This window comes from Anabrus simplex, chromosome 13 (genome assembly GCF_040414725.1).
Source record: "Anabrus simplex isolate iqAnaSimp1 chromosome 13, ASM4041472v1, whole genome shotgun sequence".
NCBI classification, from domain to species: Eukaryota; Metazoa; Arthropoda; class Insecta; order Orthoptera; family Tettigoniidae; genus Anabrus; species Anabrus simplex.
Genome location: NC_090277.1, coordinates 90601057 through 90624310, shown reverse-complemented (window position 1 = coordinate 90624310; position 23254 = coordinate 90601057). Strand labels below are relative to the sequence as shown.

Sequence of the window (23254 nt, the reverse complement as noted above, 5' to 3'; positions counted from 1 at the left end):
TGTCATCTTTTATCCCATCAGGACAGAATGTTTCAATAATCCATAATATCCCAAGTAACTGTAAGGAGTCTAAAAGCTCGAAAATGTGGAATTTATGACCTACTGATATTTGAATTGTAATTTGGAAGCTGTCTTATTCTAACAATTCTGCCTTGGTGCCCGATATTTTCTTTTTCCTTTGCATGTTTTTGTTTGTTTGTTTGTTTGTTTGTTTGTTTGTTTGTTTGTTTGTTATGATTGTAACAAATTCAAGATTATTTGAGTGTTTCTTTCTGCACAGTGTGGTTCCCCCCTCCCCTTTAACCCCACCTGTAGCTTCGTGAGTGATGGTTTTGGAATTTGGGGGTTCATCTCATGTCCCAAAATGCAAGATATATTGATTTTCTCCTTATAACTTACATTTTATTTACAAAAGGAGGCTCGTTGTTCTGCATATCAAAGTTGTGTTTGATGTTGTGGTCAAAAATATTTTGTCCTTTAAAATCTCTACCCATGATTGTGTTGTGAAAGAGTTTGTAAAACCCTCCGTTAGTGATTTGCAAATTACTTTGATGTTTTACCATCTGTTTTTTTTTTTTAATTTCCTGTGTTTAATACGATATAGTGTCTTGCCTCAGGTTCCTTGCACGCCCACTCGCTGGCAGCCTCCCGAGTGGAGCAGGCGCTGTCCGAGGTGGCGTCGTCTCTGAGCTCGTTCACGCCTCGGCCCGGCCCGCAGAGAGCCTGGCTCCTCCAGTTACAGATCTGGCTGCTGCTGGCCGAAGTGTATCTGTCTCTAGATCAGCTGCCAGCTGCTATGGCATGTGTCCAGGAGGCCAGCGCCATCTTCCCTCTGTCGCATCACATCATGTATATGGTAAGCTGAACACTAGAACTGGCAGTGATGGTATCTCAAATGGCACGTAGTTTCCAGGTGGTAGTCACCCTTTAAAAAACACCGTATTTACTCGCCTGGGCCTGTAACACACACCCTGTTTCTCTTCATAATTTTCCACTTCAAGAATAGAGGAGGGTATAACAGGTTAGCATGATTTAAAAGCAGAAAATGGAACATCTATCATCAGCGTCTTTAAATCAACAAACGCAAGACGATTTTTCTTCTCAGAATTTCATGTTAAAAATCAAGGGTCGTCTTGCATTCGTGACCTAACACTACTGGACACTACTGGCAACTGCCACAGTAACCTTACTGCTTCCCTTCACCCTGTGTGCACGCATATACTCATTGACCTTCAACGTCCGCGTCTTTTTTTTATACATCGCCAGCCGCAGCAGCAGGTTGCACAGTGCCTCTGTGTGATGTCACTGCTTCTCGGAAAATCTCACTGGTTCTCAAATCTGCAGAATGGCATCAAAACATTACTGTCTTGAGCTAATTGAAAGGTCGAGCATAATGTACTTCTGAGCCTCAGCTGCGCACAAAATGCATTCGAATTGAAATAGCAAGGGTGTGACCTTTTGAATTCTTAGAAAGGCCACAGCTACTCACTGGCAGAATTATAACATGTTTACTGTACCTGATGCTTAGTAAAAGTAAGAGTTTTGTAAATGGCAGGAATATTTTCGCACTGTACAAAAATGCATTCAGTGGCCCGCAACAAGAATGCTTTAAAGAAGGCAAAGACAAAATTCAGAAATACTGGTATGTGTGTGAAAAACGCAAGAGAGGAATGGTGTTACCACGGTGCACAAAATTCGTTGACCTTCAACGTCCGTGTCTTTCTTATACATCGCTAGCTGCCGATGCCGACAAGTGGGATGTGCGTCCAGCGGCAGCCGGTTATACCTAACGCTTGGTAAAAGAAACGTTTTATAGACAAGAGGAATATTTTCATGATAGATCGTCGTATTATAGAGGCACATGGAACAGGTATTGCCAGTAAGTTTTCAACAGGTTCTCCTTGATATTATGATGGCAATTTTAAGTTAATGGTTATCAAACATACAGAAATAAAGAATAATTGTAGAGCCACAAAAAAAAATGCGTACTTTTCAAGAAAGGTGTTCATTGGCCCGCAGCAAGGACACTTTAAAGAAGTTGAACATGAAATAGTGACGTATGTGTGCAAGAAACACAAGGTGCGATATAAATGTGGGATCGCAAAGAGGAATCTCTGAACTTCCAAAGGTAGTATCAGATACCTCTAATGAAAATGATTAGGGAAGTGAATAGGATTTACATGATGTGTGTGTTTATTTTTTCTCAAATTAAATTTGAAATTTGTTATAAATAAAATAATGATATCACAAAGCACGTTTTAAACCTGATTTAATTTTTTTGAAGGAAAAAATGGGGCGCCTTGCATTCAGGATCACCTTGGATTCGGAGAAATATGGTATTTAAATCTATACTTTATTTACAAAAAAAAAAAAAAAAGATTCTATTACATTTGAGAAACTTATTTCCAAAAGGTACCAAACCCAAAAAATTCCAAATTGGGAAGATGATGCAAAAATATACATTGGTACAGAGTTCCATAATATGAAAGAAAAATAAATTGTCCAAACAGCCCAAATCCATGTCAAAGAGAGTGTTGAAAATCATGTTTGATGCCAGTAGGTACCAAATCCTATGAGATGGATTGGTAAAAACATAATGTATTCATGTAGCCAATTCGGGACACCAGCAACAGAACACTTTAATTTCCATTATCATATATGACGATTTCATTTACTATTATTTAACTGATTTGTGCCTTCACTGTAAATAACGTTGTGTGCTCAGATCAAAGATCTTGGAAATATATTATAGCAAACTGAATTTCTCTTTTCATATAGACACAGTTAAATCCCATGCCATGAGGTCTCTTGGACTTTTCATCTGATTTACAGAAATTCGTGACTTAAACACTTTTAAATTACCGTATTTCACGGCATAATCGTCGCCACCGCGTAATCGTCGCATCCTTTATTTTCAATACAAAAATCGGACTTTAAACCTTTAATTACATAATCGTCGCACGTCCAAATTTTGTTCACTAATCTGGTTAAAAGGTAAATGGAACTGCAACGTAAGTTGCACATGAATGCACAATTTAAATACGTGTATGGTTTATGGGCAATTTGGCAACATAGTCTCGTTTGCGACATGTTGCACAACGTATAAATAAATAATACCGGTATATGTACGACGCATGGCTTACCGGTAGGCTATCGGCAGTTTGACAACGTGGTCGCGAGACAGTGTACTATTTATTCACCACCTACATATTATGAGTTCCCATTTGAAATACGTAAGGCTGTAAGTTATCGCTTATCGGCAACGTCGCCAGGAAATACCGGGTACGTAGGTTGAGTGGACCTCGAACCAGCCCTCAGATACAGGTAAAATTCCCTGACCCGGCCGTGAATTGAACCCGAGGCCTCCGTGTAAGAGGCAAGCACGCTACCCCTACACCATGGGGCCGGCTCCTGTGTTATTGCGCACGAAGTGAAATCCAAGACGATAATGCAGATTTCCACGGAATTATTCAGCTCACGGTCAGCCGAATTATTTACGATGTCTCAGTTGTCATCGCTAGACTCTTATCTTACTACTACGTCATAAGTGCCCGGGCATGGGATGAAAACTTTTATCCAAGCAGTCAAGTTAATTATTATCCAATGCTATTAAAGTTTTATTTTATAAACTCGTCAGTAATGTAATGTAAAATCATCAATAACTGGGAAGAAATATTAACCTAATTACCGTATGTTTAAAAGAAATTGAAAAAAATGAATGTTTGTTACTGACGTCTCGGAATACAGTCAACTTCCTCTAAAGCATTACTTTATCAATTTTATATATTTTTCATCTAAACAGTGTTATGTGGCTGAAGATGTTGATAATATACGAAACATGTACCACTTTTGACCATTAAAAATTGCCTTAAGCAATCATTGTATCGACTAGGTGGAAAATAAAGAAATACTTAATTGTGAATCTATTGAAGTGCGATACGGACCATGAAGCTGATTTTATGTAAGCGCAGTAGTGTGTCGCAACCAACGAGCTAAACTGATAAATTGCTGCATGCTTCCTTGCTGCCTAACAGTATTGGCTGCTTTGGAATGGACAGATCACAGATGCATTTATTTGTTTCAGATTTACGTGATTACTGTAGACATGTGTGCGTGAGAATTTAAGTTTTTAATTTGTGTTTGGGGTGTTTGCAGAAATAATTTGTTTTAATAGTGAACAATTACGGAAAGTCATTTATATCGCAAAACATTAACGTGTGAAGCATTTATAAGCGATTATGGGTAAATATAGAAACTATTCTGCGGGCTTCAAGCTAAGCGTAATTGCCTTCGCTGAACAGCACGGGAACAGAGCTGCAGAAAGAAAATTTTCAGTGAGTGAAAAGTCGGTGCGTAACTGGCGGAAAGTAAAAAAAAAGCTAAAAAGCACAAACCCTTCTAGACGCGCGTTTAGTGGTCCTAAAACAGGGAAGTTTCCTATAATTGACGAAGAAGTGTTTAGGTACGTCAGTGAAATACGTAACAATGGCTGCAGTGTATCATATGAAATGTTACAAATTAAGGGACAGGAGGTAGCGTGCAAACACAACATACCGGTAACTCAGTGTAAGGCGACTCGTGGGTGGATTAAAAGGTTCATGCGACGACACAATCTGTCAGTGCGAAGGAGAACAACACTAAGCCAAACGTTGTCTGCTGATTACACGGACAAGATTGTAAAAATTCACCGATTTGTCATACGTTTGCGCAAGGAAACTTCGTACTTGCTTTCTCAAATCGGTAATGCCGATCAGACTCCAATCTTTTTTGATATGCCTCGCAACAGCACTATTGCGCTAAAAGGATCACAGAGTGTATTAATGAAAACCAGCGGTAGTGAGAAGTTGCGATGCACGGCAATGCTAGCCATTACAGCTGACGGGAGAAAGTTGCCGCCTTACATCATTTTCAAGAGGAAAACGATGGCTAAGAATATACAGTTTCCCCGTGGAATTCATGTATGAGTGCAACTAAAGGGTTGGATGGACGTAGAACTCATGCTGGACTGGGTTAAAACTGTGTGGAATAGAAGACCTGGTGCACTACTAAAACAACCAGCTCTGCTTGTTTTAGATAGTTTCCGAGGTCACCTCGTGAACGAAGTGAAGCAAATTCTCACTACAAATAAGACACGACAGATAGTCATTCCTGGTGGCCTAACATCTGCTTTGCAGCCACTAGACGTATGTGTTAAACCCTTTAAAGACCACTTACGTCGATTTTACAACGAGTGGATGATGAGCGGCGATCAGCAATTGACGCCCGCCGGAAATATCAGGCGTCCACCCTTGGACTTGTTATGCTCGTGGGTGAAGAAGAGTTGGGATCTTATACCACCTGAACTAGTCTCCAAGAGCTTCAAAAGGACTGGGATTTCGAATGCACTAGACAGTTCCGAAGATGACGCAGTGTGGCAGGGAGACGAAGAATCTGATACTGGTATTAACAGAGGCGAGGACGGCGCATCAGATAGCGAAACCTGCGATAGCGACACCGAAGATTTGGAATAAATTGCGTACCGGTAAGTCCGCATTTCACAACAAAGCGATAATTTTTTGCAAGTGTAATATTTTAACTTTAATACTCAAATTAATGACAATTAACTTAATACGTTCATTTTTATTTTCAGGTTGGAAAAACGTTCGCCGAATTGTTGCGAAAAATTATGAATTTTGTTTTAGACTATTTTAGTTATTTTGATGTATAAACGCGAGTATTACGTGCATCTTAAATTTGTATCAAATACAATTTAGTTATAAATACATTTTTTGAGTAATACAAATACTGGTATTAAATATTCATCGTATAATGGTCACACCCTACAATTTTTTCGAAAATTTTTGTATAAAAAGTGCGACGATTATGCCGTGAAATACGGTATACTTCTGTACTTATGTTATTCCTATCATTGATTTCTGCTACCCCCGTCTGGTCTTCAGCTGCCCCCCACAAATGTCCGGGTATGAGTTGGGAGAGATGAAACCCAGTGTTGGCACGTGGCCTACTCTTGTAGAGTAACAGGAAGGGGGCTAATCAAGGCATAACATCCCCATCCAATGGATCAACAGCATCATACACCCTCACTCTATATGAACACTGCAGAGAGGTTTGGAATTTAATCTAGATTTTTGGCACACAATCCATTATCATTATCATCATAATCCAAGTATTGGGCCATGTGCCCCGTTACGGTCTTGCATTTCTTTCCATTCACTTCATTGGACGTCTTATAGATTTGTGTCCTCTTGGTTGTTAGTCCGAGATCTCCTTTGGTAGTCTTCCGGATTTAGTATTAAAAACTTCATTTTTTGTCCGTATTGACTCAAGATTTTACAATGCTTAGTAAAGCTAAAGGTTCCACCTATTCAATACGTTATCGTAATGGTCTATTTAGAACATCACATATTTATTTAACTTATCATAAAATACATCTTTGGTACCGGTTTCGGCAATCCACTATGCCATCATCAGCCATTGAGTTTTTTATAGCAAGGAACATTCAAAAATATAAAAATATGCAATAGCAAGTCCTATTCTTACATGAAAAACATTAAAAATATAGCTAAATAGCATAGGCCCATTGTACTATACAAATTAACATGTCTTTTTTGAAAATTGAAGCTAAAAAACAAATTAAAAACATCTTTAGCACACCAGCTATAGATTTTAACACAACCCAGCTTGAAAATAGAAAAAAGATCTGTCAACTTAAAAACAAAATAAAAAATTCAAATGTTGTCATCACAAAAGCAGATAAAGGTAACGCCACTGTTGTTTTAGACCAAACAGATTACATTACAAAAACACAGAATTTCTTTACAGACAAAACCTTCACAATCATAGATAAAGATCCAACGCAATCTATTCAAAGACAACTTAAACAAATTCTTAAAAATACAACATGCCTCTTTACTGACAGCGAAAAGAACAAATTAATTAATATGAACCCCAGTCTACCAACAGTAAAAGCACAACCTAAAATACACAAAAATGGTGTTCCTATACGCCCCATAATAAACTTCAGACCTAGCCCTCTGTACAAAACAGCTCAGTTTATACAACAATTTTTAAGCAAGCATTATACATTTCAAGCTAAGAAATCAATAAGAAATACTTCAGAACTAATTAAGCAACTAGAAAATTTCAAATTACAGGCACATCATACCATGCATTCATTCGATATCACCAATATGTACGCCAACATCAAACCTGAAAAAGTTATACCAATCGTTCTAAAAAATTTGCGCACTCACAGCAAACTTAGTCAACTTGAAATAGATGATTTCATACTAATCTTGAAGTTCCTAACTAATAATAATTATTTCATTTTCAACAAAGTAATTTATAAACAGGACGGACTAGCAATGGGTTCGCCGGCATCAGGTATCTTAGCTAACATTTATATAGATTTTCTGGAACACACTAAAATCATAAATAATAAGACATTCAATAATATAGCCTTCTGGGCCAGATTTATAGATGATACATTTATAATAATGGATCAACGCACTACCGACGCCCCTTCCACCTTAATACATCTCAACAACATTGATAATGATATACAATTCACAATAGAATCTGAGAGCAATAAAACCCTAAATTTTTTAGATCTAACTATTACCAGGCGCCCATCCTCTTTTGAATACAAAATATACAGAAAACCGACACATACAGCCACGACCATCAAACACGATTCTGAACATCCTCCTAGTCATAAAAGAGCTACATACAATAATTTAATACAGAGAGCATTTAATGTACCCATGTCCAATATAGAACGTAAAAAAGAACTCGACACTATACGCAAAATCGCATCTTATAATGGCTTCAACAAATGTTTTATAGAACGCATAATAAATAAATTTAAACATCAACCCAATACTAAATTACAAAAAGAAACACCCAAAACAAAAACATATGCTACTTTTACTTTTAACTCTGACATTTTCCGTTTAACCAATATTTTTAAAAAAAGAAATGTCAATATTGCCTTCAAAACCAATAATAGAAATTTAGATATTTTTTACAACTCAAAATCGGTTAATATACAAAACCCATTCGATAGATCAGGTGTATATAGGTTTCATTGCAACGACTGTACTAGTGTTTACCTTGGACAGACTGGGAGATCATTTAATATCAGATACAATGAACATGTCAATGCCATAAAATATAGAAAATTTTCGGCAATAGGTCAGCACATACAGGAATACAAACACAATTTTTACGGTATCAACAAGGACTTGGACATCATCGAAACAATAAATAAAGGCCCACTCCTAGACCTAACAGAGCAATGTTACATTACTTTAGATCAATATTATAATCCCAATTACAATCTAAATGATATTTCGGAAAAACCTACAATTTTATTTGACATGCTTATTTCATTAATTAACAGTTTAAAAATTCCTAAAAATCAATCCGTATATAAAATATTACGTAGCGCGCTTGCCTACTATCCCCGGCAAAGTCCACGCCCCCCCTGACACACAGGCACACGCGAACGCAACCTCTCCTGCGTCCCCTTCCCCTACATAATACGCCCCGCCTTACAGCTGAGCCGGCTGGTTGGCGTTAGACATTCAGCAGTTGTTCCTCACTCTCTCTGCACGCTGTTACATTCAACCTGAGGTGAGTTTCATATCTTCAATTCTTTTCTATAGTACCGCGTATCGTTCTCAATAACTCATACTCATTTCACTATTTCCTTTTTTAGGTCCGTACTGGTTCGAGATTAACACTATTTACGGCCCATTTCCATCTGGCACATAAAATAATATTCAAGATCTTAACCATAGTTTCGGCCTCAGCCACACAGTTATTTACATTGGAAAATACTAGAAGCAATACTTAAACAAGAAAAAACACATCAGGACTTACATAGTCAAACAGACTGTTGTTTCAATAAGTTTTAAGGAAGAAGAACCTGTATTTATTATCTAAAACAGTATAAGTCGCATATTATGAGGAACTAAGAAACTGTGTTAAAAATGACAGAGGTTTTTATAGAAGCATCAAATTTCCTGTGTATCAACTATATCAAACCATAGTCTTTTTAAGCACCTAAAAAACAATTCTAGACGCACAAAAAGATACTTTATTTTTTAACAAAACATGTTACTTGTATAACATAAAAAAAAAGGGTTAATACTAACTAGCCAAGTTTTAATAATTTCCATGTAAAATAGGACTTGTTGTTTTAAAAACTGGTTAAATGGCAAAAAGGAGATTCTTTTATCAATTTTACATGATTCTATTGTACATAAGGTATACCAAATCATAGACTTTGCCAATTATATATAAAATAATTTTAGATGCACTAAATAATATTGTATTTTTCAAAAAAGACATGTTAATTTGTATAGTACAATGGGCCTATGCTATTTAGCTATATTTTTAATGTTTTTCATGTAAGAATAGGACTTGCTATTGCATATTTTTAAATTTTTGAATGTTCCTTGCTATAAAAAACTCAATGGCTGATGATGGCATAGTGGATTGCCGAAACCGGTACCAAAGATGTATTTTATGATAAGTTAAATAAATATGTGATGTTCTAAATAGACCATTATGATAACGTATTGAATAGGTGGAACCTTTAGCTTTACTAAGCATTGTAAAAAAAAAAAAAAAAAAAAAAAAAAAAAAAGTCTTCCGGATTCCATTCTTCGAACATAATGTTTCCAGTTTTCTTGGTAATCATAGATGTAATTGATTACTGGTTTCACATTAAGTCCTTTAAGTACATCTTTATTTCTTTTACGATTCCATTTTGTATAGCTTGCTGTTCTGCGCACGAATGTCATTTCACGTGCTGTAATTCTGGAAATGCCTTGAGTTCTTCTTATCCATGCCTCGCTGCCATAGCAAACGGTTGGTATGGCTAAAGTGTTATAAAGACGTAAGCGAGTATGTTTTTGGACAAGACATGGCTTCATAATATGATTTATAATTCCTGTTGTTCTGGTAAACTTGGTTATTTTTGCAGAGATATAAATTTCTCCTTGGTAAGATCAGTTGTATCCCAGATAATTGAATTCATTGACTCCAGAATTTTACTATCTAAACAGATTTTACTGGGGATAGGGTACTTCCTCTTAAAGGCCATTATTTTGCTCTTTTCTGGTGAAATGATCATGTTGAATTTTGAAGAGACTTTCTGGAGATTAAATACTGACCACTGAAGATCATCTTCTGATGATGCTACCAATGCAACATTATATGGCAAAGAGTATGGCATCTAGATGTGCGAGATGGCTGCCGACTGGGATTGATCCATGCCTTTCATGCCTCCATTCCTGCATTATGTTGTTCATATAGATTATGAACAACAAAGGGGAAAGTCCACCACCTTGTCTCACACCAGTGCTGATCGGTTCCCATTCAGTCTGATTATTTCGTAACTTTACTGTAATAAGGTTGTCACTCTACATGTTGTGTATGTTTCTTTTGGCACACAATCCAATGTCTGGAAATTGTGTACCACCGTCCGGCTCCATAGCTAAATGGTTAGCGTGCTGGCCTTTGGTCACAGGGGTCTCGGGTTCGATTCCCGGCAGGGTCGGGAATTTTAACCATCATTGGTTAATTTCACTGGCACTGGGGCTGGGTGTGTGTGCCGTCTTCATCATCATTTCATCGTCATCACGACGCGCAGGTCACCTACGGGTGTCAAATTGAAAGACCTGCACCTGGCGAGCCGAACATGTCCTCGGACACTCCCGGCACTAAAAGCCATACGCCATTTCATTTGTGTACCACCTTCTCTTCTATCCCGCTAGTCAACATTCTGATGGTAAATATTTTTTCCGCTAACGGGACTTGAACCGGTTAACCATGGTGTCGGACCAAATTGACTTGAAGCCTTTACCAGCATGGCCACCAACTGGGCTGAGATGTTTTGTACCAATGATTTTTCAAAGATATAGTGGTAACACTACGTATAACTGACATACCAGACACACAACTGGGAAATAGATAAGTGTATGTGCTTCCTTAATGTAAAGAGAACAGCAAGTGGCTACGGGGTTTGGGTCACGTAGCTATCATCTTGCATTCGGGAAATAGTGGATTTGAACCCCATGGATTTGCATGGTTTCCCATTTTCACACCAGGCAAATGCCAGTGCTGGTACCTAAATAAAGGCCGTAGTTGCTTCATTCCCACTCCTAGCCCTTTCCTATTCCGTCGCTGCCATAATACCTGTCTGTGTTGGTGTGACGTAAAGCAAATAGTAAAAAAAAAGATAAAATCATGGCTTTCTAATTTAGATCTTCCTGTAGGTGGAGGTGGTGGAATACATCCTTGGTATCCCCTGCCTGTCATAACTAAAAGATGCCCCAGGGACTCTTGTCTAAATTTTTACTGCTTATAGCCGGTCTTACTATATTTATAACAGGTTTAGGGGCCAATTTTGAATTTGATTTAAAAAAGATTATTGGTTTATCAACTTTAAGTCAGTTGGGTTTGATAATAAGAATTTTAGCTTTAACTTCGGAACGTAGCTTGGCGACCACGGGACCCTTAGCTGAGTCCTGGCATTGATTCCACTTACTTGTGCCAGGCTCCTCACTTTCACATATCCTATCTGACCTCCCTTGGTGAAATCTTGTTCTTTTCTAACCCTGACAGCATTAGAGCATTCGAGAGCTAGGGAGTCTTTCATTTTTACGCCCTTTGTGGCTCTTGTCTTTCATTGGCCGATATCTTCATTTTTTGGAGTATTGGATCCCTTCCGTTTCTTCCCTCTGATTATTTTTAAGAGAGGATGATTAACAAGTTGTACTTCGTCTTAAAACAATAATCACCAACACCTTCCAGTTTAGGTCATACTACTCTTCACTTGATATGTTGCAGAGAGGCCTAATCTACGAGTACAAGCAGGAGTTTGTAGAAGCCAAGCTGTGCTTCCAGAATGCTGTGGCCATCAATCCTATGCATATTAAAAGTTTGCAGCATTTGGTAAGTAGCCTGAAGTGAGCATTTGTTTAAAAACTAGCTCTCAAATCCACTGCTTAAGGTTTATGGAAGTGATAAGGGAATAATTTGTATCAATAAATTGTTTCAAATGGATCATATATACTTTAAGACTGTGGGGAGTCTCTCATGAGTGAGGTGTGAATGGGTGCATTGTCGAGATGCAGCAACCAGTCCTGTTGTTCTACATCTCGGGCCGCAAAACGTCTTCATGAATAATTGTGATCATTTTCGGAGTTCATGGTAACAGTCAACCCAAAAGTTTTTCATCTTCCACAGACTGTTGTCCTTCTTTGAAATGCTTAAAATGCTTAACCCATTGGCATATTGATTTACTAGCCTTTCGCATGCCGACGATTAGTATTAAATTTACGTAAATAACAGTTCATGAGAGCCTCCGTGGCTCAGATGGCAGCGCATCGGCCTCTCACCGCTGGATACCGTGGTTCAAATCCTGGTCACTCCATGTGAGCTCTGTACTGGACAAAGCGGAGGCTGGGACAGGTTTTTCTCTGGGCACTCCGGTTTTCCCCGTCATCTTTCATTCCAGCAACACTCTCCATTATCATTTCATAGCATTTATCAGTCATTCATAAATCACTTCGGGAGTGGCGATCCAATTATACTAATAGCCTATACAGTAAAACCTGCCTTAACGGACACCTCTCACCGGCGGACACCCCTCATTGTTGGACGATTTTTTAGGTCCGTAATTAAATACCATGCTGTGTATGAGAAATTTACCCCTTTTATACAGACACCCTTTATTACAGACGTGGACACACCATAGCCACGAGAAACTCCAATTAAACCTCTCCTAACGGACACTTTCTTTTTAAAAAAATACTGTAATTGTGTCCTGTACAGTATGTATTCGCTTACTTTTTGCACAGGCGGTACTTCCAAGAATCACAGACACCGTAACTTTTTGTCCAGACTGTGCACATTCTTGGAAGGCAACACTAAGCTACGCTATCACTTCCGGAAGTTGTGTGATTTGACATGCTCGACAGCGCTGGAATTCGTACCTTCACTGTCAGGTTACTTTTCATTGACTCGTGGGCTTTTGATTTGTTCAGTTTTACGTTAGTAAGTTGGTGTAAACATGGTTCCAAGGAAGTTTTTAACTCTAAAATAAAAGATAGGCATAATAGACTATCATAAACGTGAGAAGTGTGGTGTGTGTAAACTGTCCGAACTGTTCAAGATGGGAAAGTCACAGGCAGCTGTAATTGTGAAAAAGCAAGAGGAACTAGTGAAAGAATGGTGTTTAAATGGCAACGAACAGCGCATTAAACTGTTTCAAAGTGGTAGTGGAGCTCTCATTGACAAGGCAATGCTAGAGTGGTTCACTAAAATAAGAAGTCAGAATGTCCCTGTGTCAGGACCAATGATACAAGCAAAAGCGTTAGAATTTGCGGTAGAATTAGGTATTGGAGATTTCAAAGCTTCAAATGGCTGGTTAGAAAGATTCAGAAAGCGGCATTGTTATCAACTTCAGAGTGATTTGCGGAGAATCATCCAGTGTTAATATGGAGATTGTTGAAAACTGGCAAAAATACCATCAATCATAGATGGGTATGCTCCAGAAAATATTTTGAATGCCGATGAAACTGGATTATTTTTCCTTGCTTTACCCGACAGAACTTGTGTTTCAAAGGAAATCATTGTATTGGTGGAAAAGTTGCAAAAGAACGTCTTATGGTCTTGTTATGTGCAAGTATGAGTGAAGAACGGGAGAAGCCCCTTGTGATAGGAAAAGCTGCAAAACCAAGGTGTTTTAAGAACATGGATGTTACGAAGTTTGGCATTGAATGAAAAGCGAGTAGGAAAGCATGATTGGCCACAGAAATAATTACAAAGTGGCTAGGACAGTTGGACAGAAAAATGATACGCCAGGAGCGAAAAGTGTTATTATTCCTCGATAATGCAGCATCACATCCGGATACAATTAAGTTGCAAAATGTGAAGATAGTCTTTTTCCCACCAAATGTAACATTAGTTTCTCAGCCGCTTGACCAAGGAGTGATCCATAACTTCAAGGTTATGTACAGACAGTTAGTGATGAAGCGCATAGTATCAGAACTTAATGGGAATGAAGTAACCCTTCAAACACTGACAAAGGGACTATATGTTCTCCAGGCAATTTCGTGGATAACCAATGGATGGAAAAACATTACAGCCTTAACAATTCGTAACTGCTTTCTGAAAGCTGGGTTTCCCGCTAGTGGCGGACGTCCCGAAATAGAATCGGATACCCTTCCTGACAGCACGGAAACACCACAACAGTTGATTAATGCAGCAGGTTACAGTGTACAAGTGAACACCTGCATCAAAATTGATTCAGATATTCCAACAGAGTGTGAAAGTGGAGACACGAAAACGATTCTTCAGTCAATCCAAGGGAAGGAGGACAAAAATGAAGATTCTGACGAAAGCGGGAGTGAAGGTGATGTTAATGACGACTTTGAAGAAAATATGGAAATTAATGTGCTGCCAGTAACCTTGTACAGTTAGGCTCTCGGCTTTGTTAAGCGACTGAAAGAATTCTATTATAAACAAAACGATGAAAAAGGTGTAAATTTGACCCAAGATTTAATTGCACAATCATAGTGAAAATATCATTGCTAAACCAAAATGGACAAAACAAACGAACATTAAGGATTTTCCAAATGCTAATGTTTTACTGTACTGTGCTAGAGATTGCTACATCTTCATATTGATTTAAAGTTTCAAAAACTTGTATGTTCTTCTTAACTTTAACATGTTGAACGGTAATAGTGTACAGTGTGCTCAGTAGAGGTTTCCATAGAAGTGTTTTTGTCTCTTTAATACAGTACATCGCAGCTGCTGCAGCCCATCAACAACTTTCTCATGTGAGAACAGTGCAGTATATTGTACAATACTGTATACAGTATACAATTAAAGGTAGGCCTACATTTGTGAGAATTATTAACACATACAATACATGGGTTATTGTGTTCCAACTTGTGTTTAATAGTACCAGTTTCATTACATCTCTCGGGCGGTCACCCCTTCATAACGGACATTTTTTTTCAGTCCCGAAGGTGTCCGTTGTAGAGAGGTTTTACTGTATATGGTTCATTCATTACATCCCTGACCCAGTCAGAGACTGGAAAACAGGTTGTAGAGTTTTCATTTTCAACAGTTCATGAAACTATTAGTTATTGCAGTTTTCTTATGCAAACTTTAATTTGGAAAAATGAAAATCCACACTGTTTCCAGTCATTCGACCGGGTCAGGAATGGAATGAACGAAGCCCCCATCTAGCCATAAGGAATTGTGCTGGCTGCCAAAGCTTGTCGCACTCCTGTAGGGCAATGATTAATGACTGGCAGAAGAAATAATACTGGAGAGTGTTGCTAGAATGAAAGTGGACAGGGAAAACCGGAGTACTCGGAGAAAAACCTGTCCCGCCTCTGCTTTGTCTGGCACAAATCTCACATGGAGTGACTGGGATTTGAACCATGGAACCCGGCGATGCGAGGCTGGCGCACTGCTGTTTGAGCCACAGAGGCATGCCAACTTTAAAACTTTATATTTGGATATATTGCCATTTCAGTAGTTTTCATTTTTCAGGATGCTTCTAATACCCGGCAATTTATATTTGGATATATTGCCATTTCAGTAGTTTTCATTTTTCAGGATGCTTCTAATACCCGGCAAAAAATTCATAGGTTTTAGGTACTAATTGTTTTTAAGTTCTAACAATTGTGTGGCATTGCTGACGGTAATGTAAAGGAAATAAGTCATAAACATAATGTAAGCAAATTAAAAACATATCATTGAATGAACTTCGAACAAATGTTTGTAAGAAGATTGATGAAGATTTCTCAGTTCATTGCAAAGCAATGTCCAACTGGACTTCAGAACTTGGTACATAATTTCAAAATTTGGCTGAAATCAACGTACTAGAAGAAAAGTTAATTCATTGGGTGGAGTCTTGCCCCTTAACACGTTCCCTGTGGCAGTGAATTGTAATGACTTAATTTTACGTTGTATCGGTCCACCAGTGACCCGATGCTGCATTATCGGTTCGGTTCACCAGAGTACCCAGTGACCTGATGAATTTGACTTTCATTACTCCCTACTATAAAATCCAAAACAATGATGGTGCGCTTGTTGTGTGCTTGATTTTTTAAGAGGCATTCCCATGTATTTATTTACCTCTGTGACAGTTTTTTGACTGCGAGAAAGAGCGACTCATTCTCTTTCTTATGGTATATAACATGATAGGTCCATCTCTTCACGATCTTCTGAAATACGCATTCAAAGCTACTCATGCTCACGCGTGACCCAGAAATGACCCCGGAAGTAAATGTTAGTTTCTCGTTCATTGATCTATTTTTGTGGGAATATGATAAGCGTATGTTCATTATTTTTGTATTATGCTTAATAACAAAATAATATTAGAAAAGACGAGGCTGTACGTAAGGTCATCTTCAGATACTGGAGAGAAATCACCGTCACTGTCATCGCCTTGTTTCAAACCATGAGCAGTTCATCCGGGATCCTGTGCTGTCCTGAACCTCTTTCTTTTCCAAGCCACCGGTGAGTCAGATGTGAAAGCTCCATGGCTAAAAATTTAAAAAAAGACGTGAACTTGCTTGTAAATATTATCTACAGAAGATAATAAACATATCAATAACTACCCCAGTAAATAATAGTCTGAAAACTTATATCCGCTTACCTGAGTGCAATGTAGAAAGCAATAGGTTACATGAGATGTCGGGTGGTACTCCTCGTATTAAACAACAGTCTGCCATCTGAAGACAGCAACATTGTAGGCTTCATTCACCGTAACGGCGCAAGTGATTTCTGCATAAAAATATAGGTTAGACAGCAATCCGAACAGAAGGTGACCCGAAGTGATATGAATGGAAGATGCAAAAATATTAGTTCAGGTCACCGGTGGGCCGATAGAAACTAGCAGTATGCCTCGATCCTTTACTCGATAGGAACACTATGTTGCCATTAGTTATTGGAAATTTGTAACTAGGACGTAGTTACTTTTTCCACAATTTTGGGAAGTTCGCACCGACGGGTAAGAGTAACATGCTTCGGGACACATGGTGACCCGAACCCGCAAGGAACGTGTTAAGGCATCTTTCAAACCTGTGCTGCAGGTTGGCAAACATTCCTGTTATTGAGTTTCTGGGAATGGAATGGAATTAATGACACACCTGATGTAATTCCAATATAAATGGCCCATTATTGAAAATTATAAATTTTCTAGCTAACTCATTCCTTGAGGAAAGCAGTGGCAAACTACCTCACTCCTCATCTTGCCTAGTACGCCTCATTTTGGTGCTGCCATTGGTTTTTGGGGTTTCCTTATAACTGCATAACCTTTGGTGGTGCTATTTGAGGATCCAACCAGCCTCTGGGCTGATGACCTAACAGACAACTCATTCCTGGTTGCCAGCATTTCGCCCCAGTGTGCCAATTTGGGCTCATCAGTTGGTAACTAGCACACCTACCAAGACGCATGGTCTCACTTACAAAAAATTGGCACACTGGGGTGAAATGTTGGCTGCCAAGAATCAGTTAGCTGGAAAATTTATAATTTCCAGTAATATTATATATTATAATCATGAATTTGATCATTCAAGACAAATATTTCCCTATGGGAATCAAAATCATTATTATTCGATATATTCCACATCAACAAATAACCGGTGTTATAGATTTTCTTCCATTAAAAACATGTATATTTCATGAAAGAGTGAAATGTTCTTGTCTGACACTTCAGGGCTTGATTTACCATTACCTGGGCAGTCAAAGGTTGGCCGAGAAGACCCTGCGAGATGCTGCCAAGATTGACCCATCTTCTCATCAGACATGGTAAGTGTGTGAATATATGTCAAGTATGGTCAGTCAAAAGCCATACTAAATTGAGACACGCAAAGTTATTTTTGAGACAGCGTTAAAGTTTAGTCATGAGTATTTTTGTAAGGAAAATTGCCTCAATGAACCCATACACCTAAAGGATTTCCTAATCTTTACTATATAAATTATATCATGTAGCAAGGAAGTACATCAATTCAGACTCCATTGAAATGATTATGTTGTTTGAGTCAGCAGTCCATAGACTGGTTTGATGCAGCCGTCCACGCCACCCTATCCTGTGCTAACCTTTTTATCTGTACATAACTGCTGCATCCTACATCTGTTCTAATCTGCTTGTCATATTCATACCTTGGTTTACCCCTACCGTTCTTACCCTTTATACATCCCTCAAAAACCAACTGAACAAGTCCTGGGTGTCGTAAGATGTGTCCTGTCATTCTCTCTACTCTTCTCATCAAATTTAGCTTTAACAGTCTCCTCTCTCCAATTCGATTCAGTATTGAAATGATATAATTCCTTAATTCAATAATGCTCATTAAATATCCCTTAGATCATTCAAAACTGTTTAAAAAACAACAACAACAATAATAATAATAATAATAATAATAATAAAAACTACGTCGCAGAAAGTTGACTAATCTGATGGGCTTTTACGAGTGAAACAACCAGAGGGTACAGTAACTCTACTTCATCAGATTTGTGACCAACTTAGACTCGGGCTAAATGAACTTGCAGTTACCGACATACCACCCTCTTGGGCTCGGTTTCATCAGGGAGAGTTAAATATACTCTAACTCTTGGTTTATTAACTTCGAGTAAATATTTTAACTCGTTCCTGTGATTCAAGTGTTTCTGTTTCAGCAGAGGGTTAACTAACACCATATTAACCGTCACTGCAAATGACTACCGTGCCAATCAGGGTGGCTGCAACTGAAAACCAGAGGTCATGAACACACTTCTTGTGCGATTCTTTCGTTTCATTTTTGTGCAGTACCGTATTTTGTATCCTTCTACAGTTCCATGGTAGCCTGAATTATTCTTTTGTAATAGGCCTGAGAGCAGTGATGAGAAAAATAGAAGTTTGAGAAGAGAAACTGAAGCACAAGTAAAACATTATTCACGGAGTTAATCACTAAGTATCAAATCATTATGGAATGCAAGAAGACTGACGGTGTCAGAAAAAAAAAGAAAAAGAGAACACACGGAAAGAAATTACAGGATAATTTAATAGTGGTAGTGATTATTGTTTTAAGAGGAAGTACAACTAGGCAACCATCCTCTACTTAACACTAATCAAGGAGAAAAATGGAAGGGATCTGACACTTTGAAAAATGAAGGAATCGGTCAAAGTAAGACAAGCACCATGAAGGGCATGAAAATGAAAGACTCCCTAGGCCTCAATTGCTCTAATACCTTTGGGATCGGAAAGGAACCAGAGTTGACCAAGGGAGGTCGGATAGGACAGATGAAAGTGAGAAGTATGGCACAAGTAAGTGGAAGCAATGCCGGGACTCAGCTAAGGGCCTGTGGTCAGCTAAGGGCCCTGTGGTCGCAACCCACGCTCCCAAGTTAAGAGCTTCTGGGGGGCCTTTTAGAAACCTCCTACGACAGGCAGGGGATACCGTGGGTGTTATTCTACATCCCCACCCGTAGGGGGAGGTAATTTAATAGCATTGCCCACTTGGCAGTGCGAACTAGCAAACAATTTAAACAGTTCTACAAAAATATTAATGATATAGCTGCAGACACTTTAGATACCATTATGCTGACGGTAGCTTGTGACACCCCAACATTGTCTCAAGCCATTACCATGTATGAAACGACCCTGTGGCGTAAAATGTTAATGCAGTCATTACCTGCAGTATAGAAAAGAGAGGACTGTTTCTGTCTCTTATATATTCTAACTTCTAATCGACGACTTTACTGATGCTGATTTTTTACAGTCTATACCTCTTCAGAAATTGTTCCTCCTAGTAAGTACAGTTCTGTTAGGAACATCATTTAACATATCTAAATAAAGCAACTTTGCGTGACTTACAGCAGCCATTTTGCTTTAAGCCTCGAGTTAACAGTTTAACCCAGGTGAAAGGAGGGCTTAACCCAGAGTTAAAAGTAACCCTTCTTGATGGAACGGAATAAATATTCAAATTCAGAGTTAAAGTGTATAACTCAGGGTTAAGGTTCTCAACCCATGTTGATGAAACCGGCCCTTAGTTGGACATTTGTTCAATACATCTACTGCGGTGGCAGTAGTGGTTATTGATTTAAGAGAAAGTACAACTGATAAACGTGATCATGAATTCCGTATTGCTGGGCTGAGTGGCTCAGATGGTTGAAGCGCTGGCCTTCTGACCCCAACTTGGCAGGTTCGATCCTGGCTCAGTCCGGTGGTACTTGAAGATGCCCAAATACGTGAGCCTCGTTGTCGGTAGATTTACTGGCACATAAAAGAACTCCTGCGGGACTAAATTCCGGCACGTCGACATCTCCGAAAACCGTAAGAGTTGTTAGTGGGACGTAAAGCAAATAATATTATTATTGATTCCGTATTGACTTTACGTAAATCAATTTTTATTCCTTAACAGAAATATATTTGTTTTCCACCTATTCAATACTTATTTATACTATTCTAACGAAATAAGAGTCGACAATTAAGCCACCCTCAGCTAAAAATTACAAAATGGAAACACTATCTAAAAATACAGGTTTTGCCATTCTTTGTGGCATGTTATAAAATGCTGAGAGATGATTCATTAAAACACGATGTAATTCCCTTATGAAACCTTATGAAAACTATCTTCATTGGCTTTGTTGTGTGGTTGATGATGACGCACTCTTGTAAAAGTGCAGTGTTAAAAGAAATCTAATGGTGTATGGAGGATTATGAATATTCATTGTTTGTGTATACTGGAAGTCATTACAGAAGCCTGTGACGACGCTCACTCTTGACCAATAAAAACAAGGGCTAGAAGGCAGAACACTACCTGACGCCAACCCTATGCTGAGGGATGTATTCACTGTTGCATGTTTCTGTGGTTGTGAAGATGTGTATTGGGATGATCACAAACACCCAGCCTGGCCGGGAATTGAACCCAAGGTACTCTGAACCGAAGACCACTCAGCCAAGGAGCTGGACTGGGCAACCCCTCTCTTGTCCATCGTACCCATTTTCTGTAAAAACAGGGAAAATGTGGAAAACTCAGGGAAATACACAGGAAAATGATTTGTCATGTTAAAATTAAGGTTTTGATCTAAGACTGGACGCGAGCGGAATGATTGGGCGAGACTGATATGTAGATGCAGTGAGTAGTACTTTCAGAGAGGGATTTGCAGGCAGATAGAGTGAGCGTGCGCGATAGAGAAGGAGAGTGGATGAAAAAGATAGACATACTTATGCTGACCGCTCAAAGTATCTAGTATTGCATTGGTGTAGCTTACAATTCTCTCTTAACAATAACGTAATTCCAGGTCTTTACTTTGATACTAAAATTAAATGTTTGTAGATAATATCTTTTCCCCTTTAATTCATAATTGCCTTCTTCTCATTAAACCAAAACTTAAATTATTATAATAATATAAATTAAGAAGATAATAACTCTCCTTTTTTAAATACTCAGCGTTTTAAAAGCTACCCATGTAATTTATATAACATAGAGGTGCTGTTAGGGATTACCCGTAATTATTATGGATTTTGCCTCACTAGCAATTTACAATGTTGAATAAGGATAAAGGGTTTCCACCTGTTCAATACATTGATGATGGCATGGGAGATGCCAAAACCGGTAAAATGATGTCAATGTATTGAACAGGTGGAAACCCTTTATCCTTATTCAACATTGTAAATTTCAATTCAATACGGACCATAATGAAATTCTTAACACTAAATCACTAGAAATTATTACAGAAAAACATTCTACAAAGAAAAGACTTTGTCCGGGGTGCTTGTTTTTCTGCACACTAGTTAACCAGTATAGATATTCAAATGACACTTCCATTTGCTATAGGAACTGGGATATTATTTCTGAGTTTCTGAACACTGAACCGTACGTTTCTGTTACAAGCATGTTTAGAAACTGGCACGCACACTCACTCACGCCAATTTCAAGAATAAGGTCCCTGATAAACAAAGGCGTTAGTTTGACGAGTGATTGACTGATGGCATGATGTGAGCAATGTAATTTATTTTTGTTGGTTGTAATGTTTCTTATAGTGGCTGTTTATGATGAGATTACTGGTAAGCCACTTCACAGATTAGCACTTTATGATAAGGTGTAGCTTAAGTAAATTCTTTCGTGAATAAAATTACTGTGTCCACGTATTCAATACAATTATATTTTGTAGTGATTAAATTCTACGTGGAATATAAACACAGACGCACAAATTGAAACTCACTCCCCCTCCACCTCTACGCTCCACCCCTCCGTTACCGCATCAGTACTTCACTAGGAGTAGTACGGTTAGTCATTCAGACGCAACCGGAACAGGTGGTTCCAACTAACATCGACAAGATAAGTAAGTTTGTCCACTTTAATGCGGCAAACACTTTCACTTTACAGTCATGATTAATTGGGCTCTAGATTGACATTCTGAACTCCTTTTTTCTCTTATTCAGTTACAGAGATCTTATAATTCCTCCCAAGGTTGAACAAGCACCAATGGGAACGTTAATCAACAAGAATGGCACAAAATTCAAAATTTAATCCAATGAGCTCCAATGAACAATACCAACAATATGTTTCCAACATCCATGCTTTGGGCTATTAAACAATACTGACCAATCATCCTTCTTTCTAAAGGAATATTCTAATTCAACACGATCAAATTTAACCACGGCTCCGGTTTTGCAACAATATACTTATGATAATAACCATAACCACCTTTGGAAAATCTTCAACCTAAGTTCATCCATAAAGTTTGAGAAGCCCCAATTCACGCTGTGATCAATCTCTAGGCAATACGTGCACTTTTGCATAAGGTTTCATCCAGACGTCGCAAACATTTTCTAGTCATTGTATAATTAAAATATTTTATTGCTTCCTTGTTCACAAATTCTGGCATTTAGTTAATGTACATATTCACGCTGTGATCAATCTCTAGCCAGTACTTACACATTTGCATAAACTTTCATCCAGACATCTCAAACGTCTTCTAGTCATTGAAAATAATTATTTTAGTGCTTCCTTGTTCCCTAATTCTGGCATTAGTTAATGTACATATTGTAAACTATGTAACTATGTAATAAGCATAAGACCATTGTATTTAGTATTTCATATTAATTTAAGTTTAGTATTAAGTTCCAATGTCAACAGATTTAAGACTTGACCTTAGGATTAATAGTAGGCTGAAGATGCCCAAAACTAGGGCGAAACATGTCCCTAACAGTGTTTATATTTCATGTAGAATT

At 38.3% G+C, this 23254-nt stretch overlaps 1 protein-coding gene across 4 annotated transcripts in view; it reads left to right on the top strand.

Annotated features, from left to right (window-relative positions):
• Ttc7 (tetratricopeptide repeat domain 7) overlaps positions 1 to 23254 on the top strand; it is a 173361-nt gene that overhangs the window by 110073 nt on the left and 40034 nt on the right. For all 4 annotated transcript variants that reach the window (XM_068230173.1, XM_068230171.1, XM_068230172.1 and 1 more), the window contains 3 exons: positions 618 to 856; positions 11860 to 11964; positions 17753 to 17844. In XM_068230173.1, coding sequence (XP_068086274.1) covers positions 618 to 856; positions 11860 to 11964; positions 17753 to 17844 — 436 coding nt within the window. The remainder of the gene's footprint in view (positions 1 to 617; positions 857 to 11859; positions 11965 to 17752; positions 17845 to 23254) is intronic.